The 22,994-nt window shown below is 41.2% G+C and overlaps 1 protein-coding gene across 1 annotated transcript; it reads left to right on the top strand.

Annotated features, from left to right (window-relative positions):
• Window positions 1-3,492: 3,492 nt before the first annotated feature.
• ero1a (endoplasmic reticulum oxidoreductase 1 alpha) lies at window positions 3,493-22,585 on the top strand. The gene is made up of 15 exons (XM_075466899.1): window positions 3,493-3,704; window positions 5,983-6,102; window positions 6,185-6,268; window positions 7,952-7,993; window positions 8,713-8,789; window positions 9,266-9,339; window positions 10,903-11,023; window positions 12,983-13,044; window positions 13,780-13,806; window positions 13,880-13,972; window positions 14,056-14,302; window positions 15,916-15,985; window positions 17,716-17,802; window positions 19,472-19,608; window positions 21,795-22,585. Exons 1-15 carry the CDS (start codon window positions 3,633-3,635, stop codon window positions 21,853-21,855), a joined length of 1,374 nt encoding a protein of 457 aa, XP_075323014.1. The 5' UTR covers window positions 3,493-3,632; the 3' UTR covers window positions 21,856-22,585.
• The last annotated feature ends 409 nt before the right edge of the window (window positions 22,586-22,994 follow it).

Consider the following 22,994-nt stretch of genomic DNA (forward strand, 5'->3'; position numbering starts at 1 on the left):
CCGATTATATTTCATTTTTTTCTACTTCACACATTTATAAAGTGGCGGAATGTTTCCCTTTTTACCAGGCGCTGTAACTAAGTGCAGTTTAGTTCACTTAACCTTCACTGTTTTCATTTTATTCTACTAAATATTAGTTAATTATTAATACGTTGCGCCTCATTTAACAGCCACCAGACGCTTTTTGAAGTAACATTGAGCATAAAACATGGCTCGTTTATTAGATAAGACTAACTTAGCGGGGTGAACGTAGAAAGTAAAGCAGAATAACACATATATACAGCGGAGATATGGAGATAAATTGCATTTTCATGTAAATGTGTCAATGTTAAAGCAGTATTTTACTGTTCTGGCTGCTCAGCGTGAAGCCACTTTTATATGGTTTGGTAGTTTAGTGGTGTGGCTCCCCAGCCACAGGTCAAGCAGCCCCTCCACAGGGTCACCACATAAATCTGTGGGGTCATGACATGATTCATGGGAAAGAGGGAATGGATTTGGATTCAGCGTAACTGACTTTTCTTTAACCACTCTCTCGATTTTACCCTTCTTATTATTTAGGGTCTGTTGTTTCTTTTATAAACCGAAAATAAACCACTTTGTGGGTTAAAATATATGTTTTGGGGTTTTTTTTCAGGCTTGATTTTGAAACAGATCTTTAGTAATCAAGAAGGCATTTGGACCCTTAATACATTTGCAGTAAAAATGTAAATGTTGGTCTTAAAATTCAGAAAAATGTAACAAAAAGTTGATGAATTATCTTCATAAATGCTATTATGTTGTTACCATGAGAAAAACATTTATTATGCAGGAATATTCTTGTAAAATGTGTCTGTTTCTTCCGATAAAAATGGATGATAATTAGTTTTACCACTACATGACCTGTGCTTGGTACATCAGAGACCCTCTACTTTTACAGATGCTCTCCTCTGGTGCAGCCCACAGATGTGGGCATCCTTTAGAATCTTTCCTTCACATTCGTACACCAACCTATTTATCACATTTTTAACAGTCTGACATATTTTGGTTAACACAAAAAAAAGGCCATTGGCAGTTTTTCAGCTTCTGTTACTTGACTTTAGGAAGTCCAAGTCACTGTGAATTGAGCATCATCAGTGTTTCTCATGCAGAATGTCCATGTTTCACCTCATCTTTCCCATGAATTACTTGAAACATTCCCACTCTAGACTACTTGTAACTGACCAGCCCAAACAAAACTACTGATATACCTAAAACCTAAACCTAACACGCCCACCCGGTAAAGGCAATATGTTCCAGCCAATCAAAGACGTGTTTGAGCCAGTTGATTTTTGTGATATCACAAATAGTTTGAAGACGAGTCACCGGTCCCGGATGCAGCTGACGCAGGCGAAACCTGGAAACTTTGATCCTCCGCTACGCAGAAACTTGAGAATGGATGCCTTTTGAAGTGGAAACCCATTTTCATTCATTCATTGCACTGAGCTGCTTTTATCTTATTCAGGGTTGTTTTCATTCATGCATCAGGGAGAGTCACAGTGGGGCGACCGTCACTTTTAGCGGCGCTAAAGATGGACTCAGGATGAAGATTTTGAAGCATTTTGGTTGTTGCCCTTTTTAATCAGGACATAAAAGCCTCAGTAGCAATTCCAAGCTCTTGGCTGACGTCTCTGTTTTGCATTCAGGTTGTGTTGATGCTCCTTTTTCTGCTGATCGAGTTATTGGGATCATCTTCCCATCTAAATGGCCGACAACAACACCACTGTTAAAGGTATGTATGACCACCTGATCCGTACAAAATGAGGGGATAGGATTAGATTAGATTTTTTATTTTCGAACATGTATAAAAAAGAAAATGTATGTAACTATTTGTACATACAAAAGAAAGAAAAAGAAATAAAAAAATTAAAATTCAATCACATTAAAGTGCTAATACATAACAAAACACTGCACATTGTTCGAAAAAGGAATGGGAAGAAGTACAATACTTTTTTAGTTTCCCACCCCTTTTTAACTACTCTTCAGTTTGTAAATATCCTAACTACAATACACCTTTATAAATATATGCCGTATATACACTTCCTAAATATCTAAATATATAATCACAAAAATAAATATACACTACACACATATCCTTGTAAATATAAATGTAAATATGAATATATGTATATATATATATATATATATATATATATATATATATATATATATATATATATATATATGTATATATATATATAACTATTCCCATTAATAAATATATACTATATATACCATATACTAATTAAATTACAATATAACAATTAACTCTACTCTATTCATGTATTTATCCCTCATCGTCCTCCGTTAACATATTTCCTCTTCCATGTACTTATATATATTATAAATATTTATATAAATATATATAAATAAATATCTTTTGTACCTTTTTTTTAAACAGAATTATATTTGCACTTTGTTTTATTTCTGTCTCCAGACTGTTCCACAAAGTCACGCCACAGCTCGATACGCACATGCTTTTCATATTTGTTCGGACCTTTGTTTTTTTTTTTAAATTTAGGTCTCCCCTTAGATTATATCCCCCTATACATTAATTGTGCCGTTCTGAATTTGACAAATTTCAACATATGTGACTTTATGAATAGTTAAACCTACAAGGTTTAACAATTAAACAATTAAACCTACAAGTAATAGATGAATCTGACTGAGAGCCAACCTCTGTTCCCTGCCACTTCACATTTAGTTTTCAGCTATCGCCCTCTTGGTGTAAAAGAATATAATTTATGTCTGTCAAACTGTGTCATCTTTGGTGTTTTTGTCAATGCAAGTAAAGTAATGGGAGCAAAAATTGTGTCCACATCTTAGGAACTATTGCTGAAGAGCTCTTTAAAAGAAGAAAAGAAAAGTCTGGCTCCCTGGAAGCCAAATACAAAGAAATGACACATAGATCTCCCTTCATCTTGGTGTTAAATATGATTTTTTATTCTGATTCAGACATTTTTGTGCCACTGGAACACTTTTTAACACTTTAAATCAAACACAGGACACATTTAAATTCAGTTTATTTGAAACCCTCATATTTTGGGCGCATGTTTAAGAATAAACGCTTAAATTGGGGGTTTATTGAGCGCCCTGTAGCGCCCCCGTGTGGCCAACGCTTCTTATTTCACTAAAAATTCAAGCTGAACCGCCAATAAATACATAAGACAACATGTTTTATGGAGAGAAAATGTCCCGGGCTTGGTTATCAACGCGATTATAACATTTTAAATACAATTTTAAAATATTATTTATCATTTTTCTGCCCCGGACATTATTTATCCGTTTAGAAATAATCTGCTCGACCTTCGTCAGACAGGATAACAGTGCAGACCTGTGCATGGACGGCTTTTAATGCGACTTTTACCCTTATATCTGGGCTTAAACATGTTTAAATTCGTTTTTTAGGGGAGGCAACTCTCTGATGACTTGTACGTGCGGCCGCTTGTCGTCACGTACGACACGTCGCGGATCGTAAATGAGGAAATATCAGGAAACGCAGCTCATCGGATCACAGCTGCAGCTGCTGAAGGAGTGAGCCTTTCCTCAAGCAAACAAACACGCGACACGACACGCGAGAGAGGTCCAGCTTTTGTTTAACAACTGCAGAGGTCGTCATGAAGCCGGTGGTCTTCCTGCTCCTCCTCCTCCAGGTGTCCGGATCTGCGCACAGCAGGTGTTTCTGTCAGGTGAGCCCCCACTTCCCCCCTCACACTCCTCATCTCTGCTCTTTATATGCTGCTAATATATCTGTGGTGAATTATACACACTTATCTGAGTAGAAGTCAGTCAAAACCAGGCTGAATACATGAGTTTGGATCTTTTGGGGGGGTTAAATCCACCCTCAGGAACTGATAAGACTTTGATTGTGCGTCTTAGATTAAAAATCATTAATCTGAGACATTATCCCCAGGATGAGATAGAATACAGAGTGGACGGGTTTATTCTTGAGCTAAGATGTAGTTTCAGTGTTGTGACCTGGAGTAAGATGGTGAAAAAAAATGGAAACTGTCCGATCGAATGAAAACAGACAGAATTAAAGAGGACGTGTCAACAAAAACACACCTTTTATTCACCCGGACAACTTTGTGACCTCCAGAAATGAAAAATCCTTACTCAATATTTGTTTTCTGGACGCTAAAAGATGTATAGCCTGTTCATGGAAAAGGGATAAACCTTGTTCTACTTCGCAATGGTTAACAGGGAAGTCTTTTTACTTGGCTTTAGAAAAGATGAGCTACACCACGAAAAATAAGCTTGACAAGTTTTGGAAAGTCTGGAAGGTTTTCTGTAATTTCCTTGAGAAAAATCCTATTGAAGTAGATGGCTGAACTGAAGATTTATCCATCTTTTCATACCATCTTGATTTAGTATACACATTTAGACCTTTACATAAATGTATATGTATGTGTATATATAGATATACGCATTTATTTATTCACATATTTTTCATTTATTTATCTCTACATGATTTTTACACAAGCAATGATATTTTGTTTTTGTGGTTAAAAACTCCTCCCCTTTTTTTTTGCTTCTTCCAGTTATTTATTTATTAATTTTATTTTAATAATTATTATTGCTATTATTATCGTTGTTTTTTTTCTTGTTTGTACCTTCTTGTTCTATGTTGTTCACCATTTGTAAATTAACAAAATGTGCAATAAGCATGTTTAAAAAAAAAATGCAAATATAAATTAAGCTGCATTTGCTGCACCTTGGAGATGTGGGAGGTCAGAACTCTTTTGCCTTTGATTTTTTTTTTTTTGGCTATTAATGGCAAATTGACACCAGTGGTTTTGTGGTTTGCTTAACTTAAGGAAGAAGTCATCTGAAAATGCTCTTGTCAGTTTATGAGACCAACATAAAGATGATGGGGTTTTTGGCTCGGGTACAAAGCCATTACGTCCCTCTGTGTGTTTTAACACATTCATCTCCAGCAGACTCCATCACTGTAACGCTCTTTTAACTGGACTTCCCCAAAAAGAGCATTAAACACCTGCAGCTCATCCAGAACGCTGCTGCTGGAGTTTTAACCCGGACTAAGAGATCCGAACACATCACAGCAGCTTTAAAATCTTTACTCTGGCTTCCAGTCAGTCACAGAATAGATTTTAAAAGCCTGCTGATGGTTTACAATCTGTGATCTGTTCAGAGAATATAAAGCCAGCAGAGCTCTTAGATCCAAGGACTCAGGTCAGCTGGTCCAGTCCAGAGTCCAGACTAAACATGGAGAAGCAGCATTTAGCTGTTATGCTGCAAACAAGTGGAACAAACTGCCAGTGGAGATTAAACTTTCCCCACATGGAGACATTTTTAAATCCAGGTTAAAAACATTTCTGTTCTCATGTGTCTATGCATGAAATCTGCACGATATCTTTGAAGTTATCTGGACTGTTTGCTCGTTTTTAAATTCATTTAAATGATTTTAATTGTTTCTCTTTATATTCTTTTATGTATTTTTAATGCTTCTTACACTCCCTGCTGCAATGCTTTTATTTTATGTGAAGCACTTTGAATTGTTTTGTGCATGAAATGTGCTACATAAATAAATTTGATTTGATTTAACAGCCAGGGTCAGTTCAGTGTGGAACAGTGTTGTCTCTAAAGGAGAAATAAATACCAACTTTAAGGAGTCAGTTGAGAACAAAGCTGTTTTCGGTTTTATCAGGTTATTTACGGTAGCTTCTGTCACGTGGTGATAAAGTGCTTTAAGGCTTTAATGAACGATGCTGGTCTCAGAAGACTCTTTCAGTCTTTCAGTCAGACTTCAGGAAACTGAGTCAACTTGCTGACCAAGGACGGGATGCGTCTCCTTTAAAGGTATAAGGAGCAAAGCGTTTAATGTTAGACTCAACACTGAGCAAAGAGTGGGGGGGGGGTATTTGCTTTCCAAGGTTCCCAGCTGCCGGATGAAGCTCAGTTTTTCAGGAGCAGCTCAGAAGGTAACCAGTGGATTTTCCTCCTCAGGTCACAGGCAGCCTGGACGACTGCACCTGTGACGTGGAGACCATCGACGGCTTCAACAACGACAGGCTCTTCCCCAAACTTCAGACTCTCCTGGAGTCCGACTACTTCAGGTTCTACAAGGTAGCGTAGTACGCGCCGGTGCATCTCACATGCACAGATTGAACTGTCTCTCGCTCAGCGTTTGTGTTTCCTGGACTTCCAGGTGAACCTGAACAAGCCGTGTCCATTCTGGACGTCCAACAGTCACTGTGGTCTGAGGGACTGTGCTGTGATGCCCTGCTCACCTGTGAGTTTCCACCTAATCTGCCGGCTCTAAACTAAACTTTACAGCTTATTTAAACCCGGAATGACCGCGTGATCTCCGTCTCAGTGTTATCTGTAACACGGGATCTAACCGAATCAGGCTTGTTGTTCGAAGACCAATCCTGTGGTTCCAGATACAGAAGACATGTTATAACTAAGGCTACATTTACACTGTCAGTTAAATGTTACCCAATTCCGATTTTTTTGCTCTCATGTGACACAGATCGTTATGTTAGATTTGTTTTTTGACCATGTAAATAGCACAAGGACGCATGCATTCGGATATTTTGAGATCGGATACAGGCCTCCTTCATATGTGGAAATTTATCAGATACGAATCGGATATGTGACAATGCGACCGCCGTGTAAACAGGCAGATCGGATATTCTTACACATTGCGTTCCACATGTCATTAAATGTGCGAGGACCTGGGATCGGTCTCGCACCCAGACACTCCTCTGAACAGCTGAGGAGGCAATAATGGCCCTTCTCCTCCTTCTCTGCCTTAAAATCCTGCCAATGTGGGGCGAACTTCTCATGTACCGCAACACTAGCCATCCATCCATTATCTGCCGCTGCTCCGGGGATCGGGTTGCGGGGGCAGCAGCTTGAGCAAAGAGACCCAGACGTCCCTGTCCCCGGCCACTTCCTCCAGCTCTTCTGGGGGGACCCCGAGGCGTTCCCAGGCCAGCCGAGAAACATAGTCTCTCCAACGTGTCCTGGGTCTTCCCCGGGGCCTCCTCCCAGTGGGACGGGCCCGGAACACCTCACCGGGGAGCCGTCCAGGAGGCATCCTAACCAGATGCCCGAGCCACCTCATCTGACTCCTCTCGATGCGGAGGAGCAGCGGTTCTACTCCGAGCCCCTCCCGGATGACCGAGCTTCTCACCCTATCTCTAAGGGAGAGCCCAGACACCCTGCGGAGGAAACTCATTTAGGCCGCTTGTATTCGCGATCTCGTTCTTTCGGTCACTACCCACAGCTCGTGACCATAGGTGAGGGTAGGAACGTAGATTGGCCGGTAAATCGAGAGCTTGGCCTTCTGGCTCAGCTCCTTCTTCACCACGACGGGCCGGTGCAGAGCCCGCATCACTGCAGACGCCGCACCGATCCGTCTGTCAATCTCCTGCTCCATTCGTCCCTCACTCGTGAACAAGACCCCGAGATACTTGAACTCCTCCACTTGGGGGAAGGATCTCATTCCCGACCCGGAGAGGGCATTCCACCCTTTTCCGGCCGAAGACCATGGTCTCAGATTTGGAGGTGCTGATGGTCGTCCCAGCCGCTTCACACTCGGCTGCGACCCGCTCCAGTGAGAGCTGAAGGTCACGGCCCGACGACGCCAACAGAACCGCATCGTCCGCAAAAAGCAGAGACCCGATTCTGAGGTCGCCAAACCGGACCCCCTCGACGCCCTGGCTGCGCCTAGAAATTCTGTCCATAAAAATTATGAACAGAATTGGTGACAAAGGGCAGCCCTGACGGAGCAACACTAGCATCACACCTATGTCAACGTCGTCCATTTGCCTCAGCAGCAGAGTTTGGTAAACGATGTTTCAGGGATTTAGGCAAAAAATCAGATCTGGGCATCAAGACTTGCAGTGTAAATGAAGCCTAAGTGGATGATCAGTCACATCAAACTAATTCAAACTGTTTCTGCTCACAGAACGAGGTGCCCGAGGGGATCCGATCCTCCTCCCACAACAAGGTGAGTCGCCTGGATGGCAGCCGGGTGCTGAGAAGCAGAGAGGGTCTCCAAACTGACTGTGTGACACCCCCCCCCCCCCCCCCCCCCCCCCTTTCACCGCGGAGTTCACCCTTAAAACCCGGCTATAAATAATTTGAAGATTTTGTTCTTTTGGCGTTTAAGCTGAGGTGGGAACACAGACAGATTTCAAGTGAATGAAAAGTGCTCGCATCTATTGGATTATTGTATTTTAAGTGAATAATGTCACTTTCCATGGGAACATGTGCTTAATAACAATGATTTAACCTTAACCTGTCTACTCTGATATTGCACTATTGCACAATTCTCACCCTCTTCAATTGTATTATTGCATTTTGCTCGTACCTGTTGAGGTGTCCATGATCACGGTGCACTGACAGGGACAACAAGAAGGCGGACACTCCCAGCCGCACACCCCTCTGGGCAATTGCATTCCCACCCACAGTGTCTATTTATTGCAAATGTACATACAGCATTTATTATTCTCATACACAGCCCTATTTTACCACCCATACTCAAATTCCAGTCTTACTGTTCTGTATTTCTAATTTTTATTCTGTTATGTTATTTTTTGAGTGTTGTACTTTGCGAGTGAAGTTGTATCGGAGTCAAATTCCTTGTTTGTTTAGTCAAACCTGGCCAATAAAGCTGATTCTGATTTCTGGAAGCATATATTTGAACTCGTGTGTATGTGTGTTCAGTATTCGGCAGAAGCGAACAAGCAGCTGGAGGAATGTGAGCAGGCGAATCATCTGGGAGCTGTGGACGTCTCTTTAAGGCGAGTCTCATCATTTAAAGAAATACATACCGACAAAATCAACACATTTATACGTGGAAACGTTCGGGTTCGTGCTGCAATGCAAAGTTACATTTTCGGGTCGGAACATTTTATGTTGGAGCGTCTTCATTTCTCTTATTTACCAAATAAAAACTACACATTCACGGCTAAGTTTACCATATTTTTAGTTACTTTTTGTAGAAAAGCATAGAAATATAGTTTAGTGTAACAATTACTGACATTTAGTGTTCGAGCTGGAGACGGCAGCCATCTCAAATGGCATCCGCCCCCCCACTGAGCAGCAAACTGCATCTGCAGCAGCGGCTTAAATTACCCGTCGAATGCACGCTCCTCACAGCCTCTTTAACGGGACTCTTCTTCTGCTGTGTGAACTCTACGCAGCAGAATTATGACTTCTCTCTCCCACTGCACAACTACAAACTAAACCAACTGAATGCTCCTGTTTCTGTTTTCAGTGATGAGACCCGGGAGGCCCTGCTGAGGTGGAGCCAGCACGACGATGAGTCGGAGCGCTTCTGTGTGGTCGACGGTACGGTTTCAGTCCACCGGTGCACTAACGGAACGAATAAACAAACTAATCTTTTATCCCCCGTATCATAAGTTGAAAGTGAGACATTTTCCTCTCAGGAAGGTCGGGACGAGGCTGTAAATCTGATGATGAATGAAGGATTATCTCCTGTAAAACTGTTGGGAACTGTCAGTTTTGATTATGGCCCGTTATTATTATAAAGCGTATGTTTTTGAAAAGATAAGAAGGCGTTTTTTAGACGACAGGAAGATAAAATGCAGCTTTTGTTATGCAGCAGAATAAGTGAAAGACGGAGAGCCAAAACTGCTTTGAACAATTGAAGAGATGAAATATTTCCAACGTGATATTTTTCACTGTTAGTCGAGGAGCCAAAGTCTCAAAAATGGGTTGAACCTGACATGGTCTGCCATACTTTTTATTTGTGTTTTTTATGTTCACTTAAAAAACAGGACAAAGCAATAATCAGAGGGTCTGCTCTGCTGGAAACTTTGCATTTTGCCCATTTTAGTGTATGTACCCTTCATTTTTTGATAGAAAATGTTGGAAAATTACAATTTTCCACAAATCCTCAGTGGGTTGGGTAAGCTGTCAATAAATGCATTCCAGATGCACAGAACACATGTGGAGACAACATCCAATTAAATTATAACTCTTAAAATACATTTCTACATGATTTTGGCTCAATTTAATGCAAAGAAATCAGGCGTTTTTTCACTTTTTTCCAATATTTTCATCTTTACTTCATTGGCAATCAATTATTCCCCCAAATTATGACATCAGTCAACATGCCATTCTGATCACCAAACAGTATATGTAATAGAACTCTGATAAACAACCTCAATGGGTTGTTTTTTTTTTTTTTTTTAAACTTTGTTTATTAAGCTTTTTCACAATAGAACACAGACACACAGGAACACTCCCCATGAAAAAAAAGAAAAGATAATTAATTAAAAATACTTTTTTTTTTTAAATACATAGATAAATCACAATAAAAAATGATAAATAGATGAGTAAATCTAAGACGATGTATGTCAAGCATGTTGTAAAAGAAGACCTATGAATATAAAAAGGAGAGAATGTTACAGAAAAAAATCAAACAAACAAGCAAGCAGAACACATTAGAGAGATGCAGGACGTACAGAATAATATTTAAGCAGGTTGTCATCTAAACAATGAAATCAGTGGTTGTCCTAGTTAACTTGATTCATGCAGCTCTGATTTCTCTTCCACATATCTCAGAAAAGGTTGCCAAATCTTATTGAATTTACCAGCTGAACCTCTAAGTGTGTGTTTTATTTTTTCCAATTTCGTATGATATAAAGTACTTCTGATCCAAAGTGTGTGGGATGGAGGGATCCTTCCATTTTAAAGGATTAGGAGACGGGCGAGCAAAGGTACAGAAAGCCAGAAAGTCACGCTTTTGGGAATTGTTCAAACCGTAAACAGCGGACGGTTTTCCGAACAGAGCTGTGATTGGGCAGCGGGTTGTTTTAGTGCTGCAGATGCGTCTGCTTGTGAGGGACGGATGACTTACGGCTGACTGAACTGTTGTCGTTTTTCCAGACGAGGAGTCGCCAGACTCGCAGTATGTCGACCTGCTGCTGAACCCCGAGCGTTTCACCGGCTACAAAGGACCGGAGGCCTGGCAGATCTGGAACAGCATCTACGAAGAGAACTGCTTCAAGTAAACACGCCTTCACCGTGTTTTCAGCTACGTTTCGACACCACAAACGTTGACCCGATGGTGATCAAATCAAATGTCACGCCGTCAGTCAAATCAAAATCAAATCAAATTTATTTATAGCACATTTCATTCAAAACAATTCAAAGTGCTTCACATAAAATAAAAACATTGCAGCAGGGAGTGGAAGAAGCATTAAAAATACATAAAAGAATATAAAGAGAAACAAATTAAATAATTTAAATGAATTTGAAAACAAGCAACAGTCCAGATAAGTTAAAAGATATCGTGCAGATTTCATGCCACAGGAGAAGAGAAATGTTTTTAACCTGGTCTTAGAATGAATCCTAAAGAGAAACGTTAACGTCGTCCAAGGATTTTATCATCATCTGTCTGCGGATTTTCTTTTATGCAAATGAAAATTAGTCTGATTTTTGTTAACTCATTTCAACCTTTATTTAACAGACGGTCCATTATTTTGAGTGTCTTCACTGACCAACTCCGTTGCTTCATATTTCATCAAATCTATAATCTGATGCAACAACTAACTCAGAAGTTGTTACAAAGCTCTGTTTATCAGCGTGTTCCACCACATTCTTTGTAGTGACTCTTTTTATCGCTTTGGGAACTGAGGACACTGACTCTTGCAGTTTTTCAGAGGAATCTGGGTCCATTCCTGCTGAATCCAGGATTTCAGCAGCTCAGCAGTCCCTGGTTGTTGTTGTCTGGTTCTCCTCTTCATGATGCTCCGTACATGTTCAACAGGAGACAGATGTGGACAGATGTGGGCTGCAGGCCGGCCGGTGGAGCTCACACACTCTGTGTGCATGAAGCTGCTGGAAGTCCTGCAGAATGAGGCCTGGCATCGTCCTGCTGAAATAACCTCGGAGCTCCCGGGAAAAGACCTGGATGGCAGCATCTGTCTCTCCAGAACTCCAACATCCAGCTCTGCATCAGTGGCACCTTCACACAGATGAAGCCCTCCCTGCCACGGACCCTGATGCCCCCCCACACCTTCACACAGATGATGCCCTCCCTGCCACGGACCCTGATGCCCCCCCACACCTTCACACAGATGAAGCCCTCCCTGCCACGGACCCTGATGCCCCCCCACACCTTCACAGACGCTGGCTTTAAACCTTTCTCTGAGAGCAGTGGATGCTCTTTCTCAGCAGTTTTTCCCAGTAGCAGCTGAAAGGTGGACTCATCTGCCCACAGAACACGTGTCCACTGTCTTTCTGTCCCTCTGAGACGAGCTGGGGTGCACAGAACTGGGCCGTGTTCCAAAAACTCAATGAAAACTCAATGAAAACTCCAGAAAACTCCAGAAAACTCCAGAAAACTGCCCACAGAACACGTGTCCACTGTCTTGTGGTTGGGGAGGTGGGGCAGTATGTGGTTGGGGGGGGGGGGGGGGGGGGGGAATTTCCGTATGCACACAATACTAAATTAAGGGAAAGTATGGTTGCACCTGAGTCCTTTTAAGGCAGAAATAGATGAATATTATGGAAAAAAGAGGTTATGCTAATTGGTGGTTGCTCTGTCCAGTTGCTGTCCAGAGGAACTTTGCATCATTAATAATCTTTAGAAACCTTTAAACTTTTGCAACGTCAGGTTAGTGAAGTGCAAGATAAAAATGATGGAAATTCTGTAACCGTTGTCTCATCCAATAGTTGATGTTCTTCTTTGGACCAAACCGTTGCTCTGATAAGTGCAAAGAAGCTGTGCTGTTGGGGACAATGAGAACGCCGTTCATGTCGTTTTGGCCACATTTAAGAAGGCTTATAACCAGACCACATAATTGAACATCATTAATGCCTCAAACAGAGCAGAGATTGTTCTTTTTAAGCCTTAAACACATCTGATGATGCATTTTTTTTCCCTTCTCCAGTCTGACGTATGAATGACTGATGATGAAACTAATTACAATGATCCATTACCTGCTTTACATCCCCTTCACAGACCGTTTACCATCAAACGACCACTAATCCCCAACTCGTTCCAGAGCGGTTCAGGAAGCGAAGGTAAGAGGTTAATGTTGCATCTCGTCAAACACAATGGCTGTGTTCGAAACCACATACTTCTCCTACTACTCCTACTACTGCTACTACTAACTTTTTGAGCTAGTATGCCAGTTTGAGTATGCGAGAAGTTCCCGGATGCATACTAGATTCTCTGAAATGTTGGGTATGCATCATGAGGTTACTACTCATACTCAAACTACCCAAGATGCAACGTAACTTGACGCCGCAGATCGTCATTTCCTGTCAAAACGGAAGTTTCAAGCTAGCTACAACGAGGATAGGTTCACTTCCTGTTTTCAAAACAAAAGCACCAACTGTATCGTAATGGCTTTCCCTATGATAAAAGGCAACGGGTATTTTATTTTGTGAAAATAACCGGAAGTGCGTTGCTCACTGCGGCTAGCTTTAGTAGCACCGAATTCGTGGGAACAAAATTGTAAATAGCCGGTATTTTGTCAGGTTTCCAACACGTTGGGGATCTAAACGACTACTTTCTCACCTGAAAATGTTTCAAATGTTGCTAAAGTTTACAGAGTTTAGAGCTTAAGGGAAATCAGCTTCAGGCCGGCTGATTTCGGCTCGGGCAGGAGCGAAATGCATTGTGGGTAAACGCTCTGCATACTGTATGCAGTATGTAGTATGGAGTATGTAGTATGCGGTTTGGAACACAGCAAATCTCCCTCCTGCTCTGGTTTTCTTCTTCTACCACTCTAACCGCGCTGCCTGTCCTTACAGCCAGGACATTCCACAGCTGGCTGGAAGGTAAGCTGATGTTCCGTCTGCAGACATTGAGGGTCGTTGTCCAGTTTTTGCTTTAAGCCTCTTCCTGCCTCAGGTCAGTGTGTGGAGAAGAGGGCTTTCTACCGGCTCGTCTCCGGCCTCCACTCCAGCATCAACATCCACCTGAGTGCCAGATATCTTCTGGATGGTGAGAGACTCAAACACAAACTGCTCCTCCTCTGGATGGCTTTGTCATTTACATCCCTCCCCTTCTCTCCTTCTCTCCTTCAGACAGCTGGTTTCAGAGGAAATGGGGTCACAACGTGTCTGAGTTCAGGCAGCGCTTCGACTCTGAGCTGACAGCCGGCGAGGGGCCCAAGAGGCTCCGTAACCTCTACTTCCTGTACCTGATCGAGCTGCGGGCGCTGGCCAAAGCTCTGCCGTTCTTCCAGCAGCCGTCGTTCCGGCTGTTCGCCGGCCGGCCGGAGGAGGACCAGAAACACAAAGAGCTGCTGTTGCACATCCTCCAGCTGGCCAGGTCCGTCTGAGGACTCTAATCCTGAGCCAAACCGGCTCAGACCGGGCTTTCAGAGGATGTGGATCCTCTGAAATGCCTTCCTCCAGTTCAGATTATTTTAGTTCTTTATTCAGTACATTTTGTTTACCTGTATATATGTTTTTTTTTTTTAAAGAGAGATCATAAAGCAGGTTGTTTTCATGAACTGACAAACTTACAGTTACTTGAAAAAGAAATTTCACCTTTTTGATTCCTAAGGTTACCCCATAAGAACACAGTTAAAGGTGATCTGTTCCTTACCAGGTCTTAAAAGGAGGTAACTGCAACCTCAGATTATCAACAACACGTGACATATCCCACCATGTCATTATTTATTCGGGCTGGGCGAGTTAACTCGTTATTATCGCGTTAACTTCAATTCAATTCATTTTTATTTATATAGCACCAAATACAACAAATGTCATCTCAAGGCACTTAGATAATAATAACAATTCAAGCCAATTGGAATTCAATTCATTGTAATCATAATTATTTATAAAATAATCCAATTCATTCATATTTCCTAGCCAAGGAAACCAACAGATTGCGCCAAAACTTGTTAACTATTTATAAAATAGATAAATATAAAAATATAATATATATTTTATCGCGCATTAACGCAGCTTTTATTATAGTAAAAGTCTGTTGAATGCATCACATTCACACAGTTACAGCAAACACCACGAAGCATGGAGTAATAAAATAAAGATAAACTAGCAGCTAACATCACCGCTACAGGTGCTCCTCGGAGCTAACCGGCGCTACTTCCTGTTTTACTTGTTTCAACATAAAAGCACATATTTCAAAATAAATAAATAAAAAAACTCCTGCATTTACAGCCAAGTTGAATTGTCTTCTCAGCGTAGTAGTTCCAGTCTAAAATATCACTTAAAGGCAAAACACACAACTGATAGCAGCAAGTCATTCAAGGAAACAGACAGTGGAGCGAGGCTTCTACATAAAAACTACAGAAAGATGCTGATGTTAAAAGTGTGTTTGCACAACAAATGTTATGGCACTTTCATTCATATGGCAGCACATTTAAAATAAAACTAAATGCTAAAAGCTATACACTACTTTTGAATTCATTTTTGGATTTTGCGTACAAATGCGATTAATCGCGATTAATCAGGGAAATCATGTGATTAATTAGATTAAACATTTTAATCGTTGCCCAGCCCTAATTATTTATTTAACAAAAACTGAGTCAAAAATGTAGAACCGCCTTCAGCTGCAATAACTTGAAGTGATGGCTGGTTGTGGAGGAATCTCGGCTTCTTCTCTCCAGCTGCTTCAGCTCATTGAGGTTTGCAGCTCTGGTTTCTGCAGCTCTCTGAAGGTCCCACCACAGCATCTCAGTCAGGCTGAGGTCTGGACTCTGACTGGACCGTTGCAACACCTCGATTCTTCTCTTCTTCACACATTCTGCTGTAGATCTGCTGCTGTGTTTGGGATCTTTGTCCTGTTGATGAGCCAGTTTCAGCCCAGCTTTAGCTGTCGGACAGACGGCCTCACATCTGACTCTGAGATGTTGTTTACCGCTGCACTTTTTTTTTATTTTGTTGTGACACTCGTCTCCCTCTTTTCTCCTCCAGGTCTTTCCCGTTGCACTTTGATGAGACATCTCTGTTTGCTGGAGATGAAAAGGAAGCGGCCAAACTGAAGGTCAGTAACCATCATTAAAAGCTCTTAAATACCTCTCAGAGTGGAAATTCTGCACACATTCATATCCCAGATACATCTGATAAGAGTTAAACCACAGATTATTTTTTTACTTTTTCACAGGAGTTCACACACTAATTTAAAAGGATAGTTCGCCTCTTTTGACATGAAGCTGTATGACATCCCATATCAGCAACATCATTTATGAACATCTTCTTACCCCCTCCTGCGTCCTGTGAGCCGAGTTCCAGCCTCGTTTTGGTGTTGATGAAAGTAGTCCGGCTAGTTGGCTGGGGTTTAAAAAAATAAAACGTTTTGCTTCTCAAAACAATATGTGTTCAAAAGAGTAATACATTTGCATCTCAAAATCACAATCACAAAATGATATTGCTAGTATGGGATGTCATACAGATTCATGTCAAAAGAGGCGAACTATCCCTTTAAAGCAACACTGCAGTTGTGGGCTTTAACAAAAAAAGCAGATCTCTGTGTGAGCCCTGCACATGTACAGCCATACACACGAATCTGTGGTCATGTTGAAGAAGCCACAAAGACGCCATCAAAAGCCCACAACAAAGTTGTTCTTACAAGCGCTTTAGGACAGTTTCAAGACCGAAAATGTGCATAACAAAGGTCTATGTGCTTCCAAACGAGTCAGAAGCACATAGCTTTAAGGTTCACAAACTTTCTCTGACCTCCCTTTAAACTTTAAAGTTATTCTATATCCACACTAATTGAAAATGTCCTGCCTTTAATCAAACACTGATGCTTTCTGGGCACAAAAAAAAGTCCATAAAATGTTCAGCAGGTCAAAGAAACCGATTGTCTTTTACTTCCAACCGTAACCGAGGTGCTAAAGGAAATCTGCTCCTTCTTGTGTTGATCTGAACTCGGATTTTATGCAGACTTGAGTTTTGAATCGTAAAGATAATTTGAGGTCATGTGAGGTCACACTGAGACATGGGAACAGATATTTGTAAAGGGTAAAGTATAGCAGTGACACCTGGTGGTTGAAGTAGAGTATAACACATAAATGAGTATTACTGCTGAGACAAATTACAATAATAAAACTTAATTAGCCTGGGAATTCCCATGCTGCCAGAAATAAGACGCAGCTGGACGGGGAGCTTATTCCAGAGCCCGGGGGCATCTTTGGGAAAAGGCTCGCTCACCCCAGGGTTTGTATTCTGACCTGGGCACTGCCAGCAGAAACTGATCTGTTGACCTCAGAGCTCTACCAGGACTGTTAAAAGCTCAGATAAATATGATGGGGCGAGGCCGCTAAGAGCTTTAAGAACAAACATTAAAAGTGTAAAATCAGTTCTATAAAGGACAGGAAGCCAAATTACATCAGAAAAGAGGAAAAAAACTGAGCCATGTGCACTTCACCGTACTTTGACTTCCCAATATCTAGAAACTTAACTGTTTCTAACTGTCATTTTACATTTAGAGACGCTAAAGCTTTACATTTGAATCCTTCCCAGATGTGCATGCCTGCTGCTTTTCGGACAAAGCCTCTGAGCTCAGATTAGTTCCTGAATCAATCAGCGGATTCATGAAAATAATCACGAGTTACTACCTGACATGATTATGATTAAGCTGTTTCTCCATCAGTCACATCTGCAAAAAACGCTTCTGTATTTCATTTCTATTGTTGTGTTTTTTGTTTCACTCAAGTTTGTCCTGTTGACTGAAGTCTTTTCTTTTCTTTCCTTTTCTGCTGTGACCGTCAGGAAGACATCAGACTGGCCTTCTTCAACATCTCCAGGATCATGGACTGCGTCGGGTGCTTTAAATGTCGTCTGTGGGGTAAACTGCAGGTAAATATCAGCCTCTCAAAGTCCATCGTTGGCCTGAAAAACAGACTCGGTGCTGAATTAAGAAGGCAAAATGTATATGTGCAAAAGTTGCTTTGACTGCTGTCGCAACATTTAAGAAAACTAATTTTGGCTAACGTGCACAATAAGGAGGGTTAATGATATCCCTGACTTTACTGTTAGTAATATATTCTGAAGATAAATACTCAATGATGTTCTGAAGAGCTGAAGAAACACTTTGGTATCCAGAGGAGTTCATGGTGGACTCAATGACTGCAGGGTGCCCAGGTCCTGTGGCTGCAGAACCAGCCCAGATCATCAGCCCTCCACCACCGTGCTTGACAGCTGGTGTGAGGTGTTTGTGCTGATATGCTGTGTTTGGTTTCCTCCAAATGTGCTGCTGTGCATTATGAGCAAACATCTCCACTTTGGTCTGGTCTGTCCAAAGGACATTGTTCCAGAAGTCTTGTGGTTTGTTCAGATGCAGCTTTGCAAACCTAAGCTGTGCTGCCATGTTCTTTTTAGAGAGAAGAGGCTTTCTCCTGCAGCCCTTCCACACAAGCCATACCTGTTCAGTCTGTTTCTAACTGTTCTGTCATGACCTTTAACCTTTAACATGCTAACTGAGGCCTGCAGAGTCTGAGATGTAGCTCTTGGGTTTCTGAGCTTGGGGTGACCTTTAACCTTTAACATGCTAACTGAGGCCTGCAGAGTCTGAGATGTAGCTCTTGGGTTTCTGAGCTTGGGGTGACCTTTAACCTTTAACATGCTAACTGAGGCCTGCAGAGTCTGAGATGTAGCTCTTGGCTTTCTGACCTTGGGGTGACCTTTAACCTTTAACATGCTAACTGAGGTCCGCAGAGTCTGAGATGTAGCTCTTGGCTTTCTGACCTTGGGGTGACCTTTAACCTTTAACATGCTAACTGAGGCCTGCAGAGTCTGAGATGTAGCTCTTGGGTTTCTGACCTTGGGGTGACCTTTAACCTTTAACATGCTAACTGAGGCCTGCAGAGTCTGAGATGTAGCTCTTGGGTTTCTGACCTTGGGGTGACCTTTAACCTTTAACATGCTAACTGAGGCCTGCAGAGTCTGAGATGTAGCTCTTGGGTTTCTGACCTTGGGGTGACCTTGCTGGGACGTCCACTCCTGGGAAGATTGACAGCTGTCCTGAATGTTTTCCACTTGTGAATAATCTTTCTCTCTGTAGAACGATGGACTCCAGATAGTTTGGAAATGGCCTTTTTTATTTATTTTAATTTTTAATTTTATATCATTTTATATTATTTTATTTTTTTCTTTTTAATGACTTTATTGCCTTCTTGTGATTTTATGTAGCTGTGAAGCACTTTGAATTGTCTTGTGTACGAATTGTGCTCTATAAATGAAATTGCCTTGCCTTGCCTTATAACCCTTCCCAGATTGATGGGCAGCAACAGTTGCTTCTCTGAGATAATTTCTGATGTCTTTCCTCCTTGGCACTGTGTTAACACACACCTGAATGCTCACACTCACTGATGATCATTTAATCCAGTTCATTTGATACATGTGATGCTCACCTCATTTTTTCTGTTTAATTCTGACCTGATATGAAAATCTTCACGTCTTACATCGTAAACAACAGCAGTGTGGTGATTTTAATCGTTGCTTTGGTCGGTTTCTTTCCTTTCATCAGACTCAGGGATTAGGCACGGCGCTGAAGATTCTGTTTTCAGAGCGACAGATTGAAGCTCTGCCCAAATCCAGCGAGCGGCAACCCAGTTTCCAGCTCAGCCGGCAGGAGATCGGCTCGCTGTTCAACGCCTTCGGAAGGTGAGAGTCTGTCTATCTGAAAGAATGTTCTCACTACAAATAACACCCACTCTGCTCTGTGGGCTTCTTTTATTGACTTACTAACAAACCAAACCTGAACCGATTTATAAATATAATATCAACAGGGCTCAGCTTCCTATTTAAACACATATCTATACACATTGATGATAATTTACTTTAAAAACAGACTCTTCTAGAATGATCTATGACTGGGGCAAAGTGGAGGGTTTAATATAAAATCACAAAACAATAATCGTGTCCTAATATTTCCTGAATTGACTGTGTGACCCCCTGCTGAGCAGGTTTCCATCACTGTCAGGTTGTATCAGTTGTTTTTACATTTGTTATCAGGAACAAAAAGAGACGTTTTTGTCCAATTCTTGAGAAACTTGTACAACTATGACTAAATTAACCCAAATTTTTTGAATGGAGCTTGAATACTGCAACCTTTTCATGATATACGCACAGATATAAAGTCAGATTTATTATTGCTCTGTTTATTTACTGATGATACTGTGCAAAGGTCTGAAGACACCCCTGCTTTCTTTATATATTCTCAATGGAAACTAGCTGCAGCGATTCATGTGCAAACATAAATGTGACCGTTCTGAGCAGCTTTATATTAAAGTGAACATCTGCTCTGAGCTCCTTTCTCCTCCAACACAGCCTGAACCCTCTCAGACGAGCTTTCTGTCCTTTCTTTAAGGAGTCTTCAGGAATAGTTCTCCAGGCTTCTTGAAGGACATCCCAAAGCTCTTCTTTGGATGTGGGCTGCCTTTTGTTCCGTTCTCTGCCAACATGATCCCACACTGCTTCAGTAATGTTGAGCTCCGGGCTCTGGGGAGGATTCATCCCTCCATCAGACCTGCTGCCACTGATTTTCTGCCCACTTCTTGTGTCCTTTGGCCCAGCTCAGCCTTTTCTCCCTGTTTCCCTTCCTTAAGAACAGCTTCCTGACAGCCACCCTTCCATGGAGCCCATTTCTGATGAGGCTTGGGCCGACAGCAGATGGATCAGCTGAAGGTCCAGATGCATCTCTCAGCTCCTGTGTCAGGTCTTTGCTGGATTTATTCCTCTCACTTTCAGATCCTGTTCATCTGCTGTAGATAGTTCTTTAGGCCTGACACTTCTTCTTCTGTCCTCCACTTGTCCAGTTTCCTCAAATGTTTTAAGGACACACTGCACACCATGCTGAGATGTGCCAAGTTTTCAGCTAACAGCTCTTTGGGAATCAGCTTGTTGCTGCAGAAATCCTGTTTTCTGTCCGTCAAACTGTTTTCTTTGCGGTTTTTCATAGATGCAACTAGATAGATTGATACTTTATTGATCCCGAAGGAAATTCAAGAACTAAAGAAATAGGAACAAATTAAAGGGATAGTTCGCCTCTTTTGACATGAAGCTGTATGACATCCCATATTAGCAATATTATTTATGAACATCTTCTTACCCCCTGCTGCGTCCTGTGAGCCGAGTTCCAGCCTCGTTTTGGCGTTGGCTGGGGTTTAAAAAATAAAGCGTTTTGCTTCTCAAAACAATATGTGTTCAACAGAGTAATACATTTGCATCACAAAATCATTCTCCAGGAAAAAGTCAGACCTCACAATCGCTTGGCCCTATTTTCTCTCCCTTTGTATCACTGCCTGCTGTGCAGACCGAAGTGCAGCAAACAAAGTAACAGGCGCGTCTGTCGGCAGGCGGCAACAGGCAGTGATATGAAGGGAGAGAAAATAGCGCCAAGCGATTGTGACTTTTTCCTGGAGAACGATTTTGTGATGCAAATGTATTACTCTTTTGAACGCATATTGTTCTGAGAAGCAAAACGCTTTATTTTTTAAGCCCCAGCCAACTAGCCGGACTACCTTCATCAACACCAAAACGAGGCTGGAACTCGGCTCACAGGACGCAGCAGGGGGTAAGAAAATGTTCATATATGATATTTCTAGAATGGGATGTCATACAGCTTCATGTCAAAAGAGGCGAACTATCCCTTTAAATCAGTGTTAAGTGGCTTAATTTCTGCGTGAAAAAGCAGCCAGTGTCCAAAGAAAAGCTTCAGAGAGCCTGGAGAACTGTTGCTGAAGACGACTTTAAATGATCACAGAAAGTTTTAATGTTTTAACTATTGTTGTTTTTGTTGTTGTTTATTACACGCTCAAAGATAACTCTCCTTCTGAAATGTCCCCCAGGATTTCCACGAGCATCAGAGAGCTGCAGAACTTCAGATCGCTGCTTGAAGAGGAGCGGTGACATCAACCTTCCTGATGGGATCTTTATAGGACACCAGCCAGTGTTCGACAGTTTTAGTCCTGCTGAAAAGTCACGACTGCCATGAGCATATCAACTGAAGAAAACTTGACTCAGCCACGCAAAAATGGCTCTTTTTTTCTTTTTTTCTGCAAACAATTGTCTTAAAATCTAAATTTCACATAAGTTTCAAATCTTCCCATGTTTTAAATGGCCTGTAGACTGAGCTGTAATATTCAGAGATGTTTGGAGAGACTGAATGTGTGAACAGGATTTCAGTCATGTGTCTTTCTGTTAAAACAACTTTTGTTTCGTTTTTTGTTTTGTTTTTTGACCAATGAAATCACTTCAGTGTATTTTGAAGCGTTTTTGTGATTTTTGTCCAGAGGATGGCGCTGTTTGTGAGGAAACTGAACAGGGAAGTCTTTTAAAATACAAAACAAGACAAAACACTGAATACATCCACAAAGAAACTGTACTTCATCCTCTGGAGAACTCAGTGTCAGTAGCTGTCTTTGATCAGCATGTTGAATGATGCTGTAACTTGTTCAGTTTAGGTTTATTTGTCATCTGCTTGTTCACACGTCTCTTAGTTTATATGCTGGCGATGAATTCTGTCAAAGCAGAGAAATCGTTTAGTTACCATAAGTGAAATGCTGGTGATGCAAATGAAAAGTGTTTCTAATATACTCTCTTTTCTATGTTTGGTTTGTGAATAAAGAGAGATTATTTACTTTTCAGCCCACAAGCCTGTTCATTTTATCAGCCTATGAAGAGTAAGAGTAGACCCAGACAAAATATCTCATTTCTATTTAAACTCATTTTCTCATAATATCTACACTATTTTCACTTCTTACCTCAGAAGTATCTGCAAAAATGTGAACTGGCAACATTGAACAATGAATTTACAGTAAATTTACTAGTAAAACACAAAGCTACACCACTAAAACAGTCACCATGAATAGTTTGGAATATATATGTATATATAATATCTTGCATAAGTCTATTTTGTCATGATTTAGAATATAAATACGTGACAATTTATGAAACAAACATCTTATATAGAAGTATGTGTATATATATATATATGTGTATGTGTATGTATGTATATATATATATATATATATATATATATGTATACA

Source organism: Odontesthes bonariensis, chromosome 1 (assembly GCF_027942865.1).
Source record: "Odontesthes bonariensis isolate fOdoBon6 chromosome 1, fOdoBon6.hap1, whole genome shotgun sequence".
NCBI classification, from domain to species: domain Eukaryota; kingdom Metazoa; phylum Chordata; class Actinopteri; order Atheriniformes; family Atherinopsidae; genus Odontesthes; species Odontesthes bonariensis.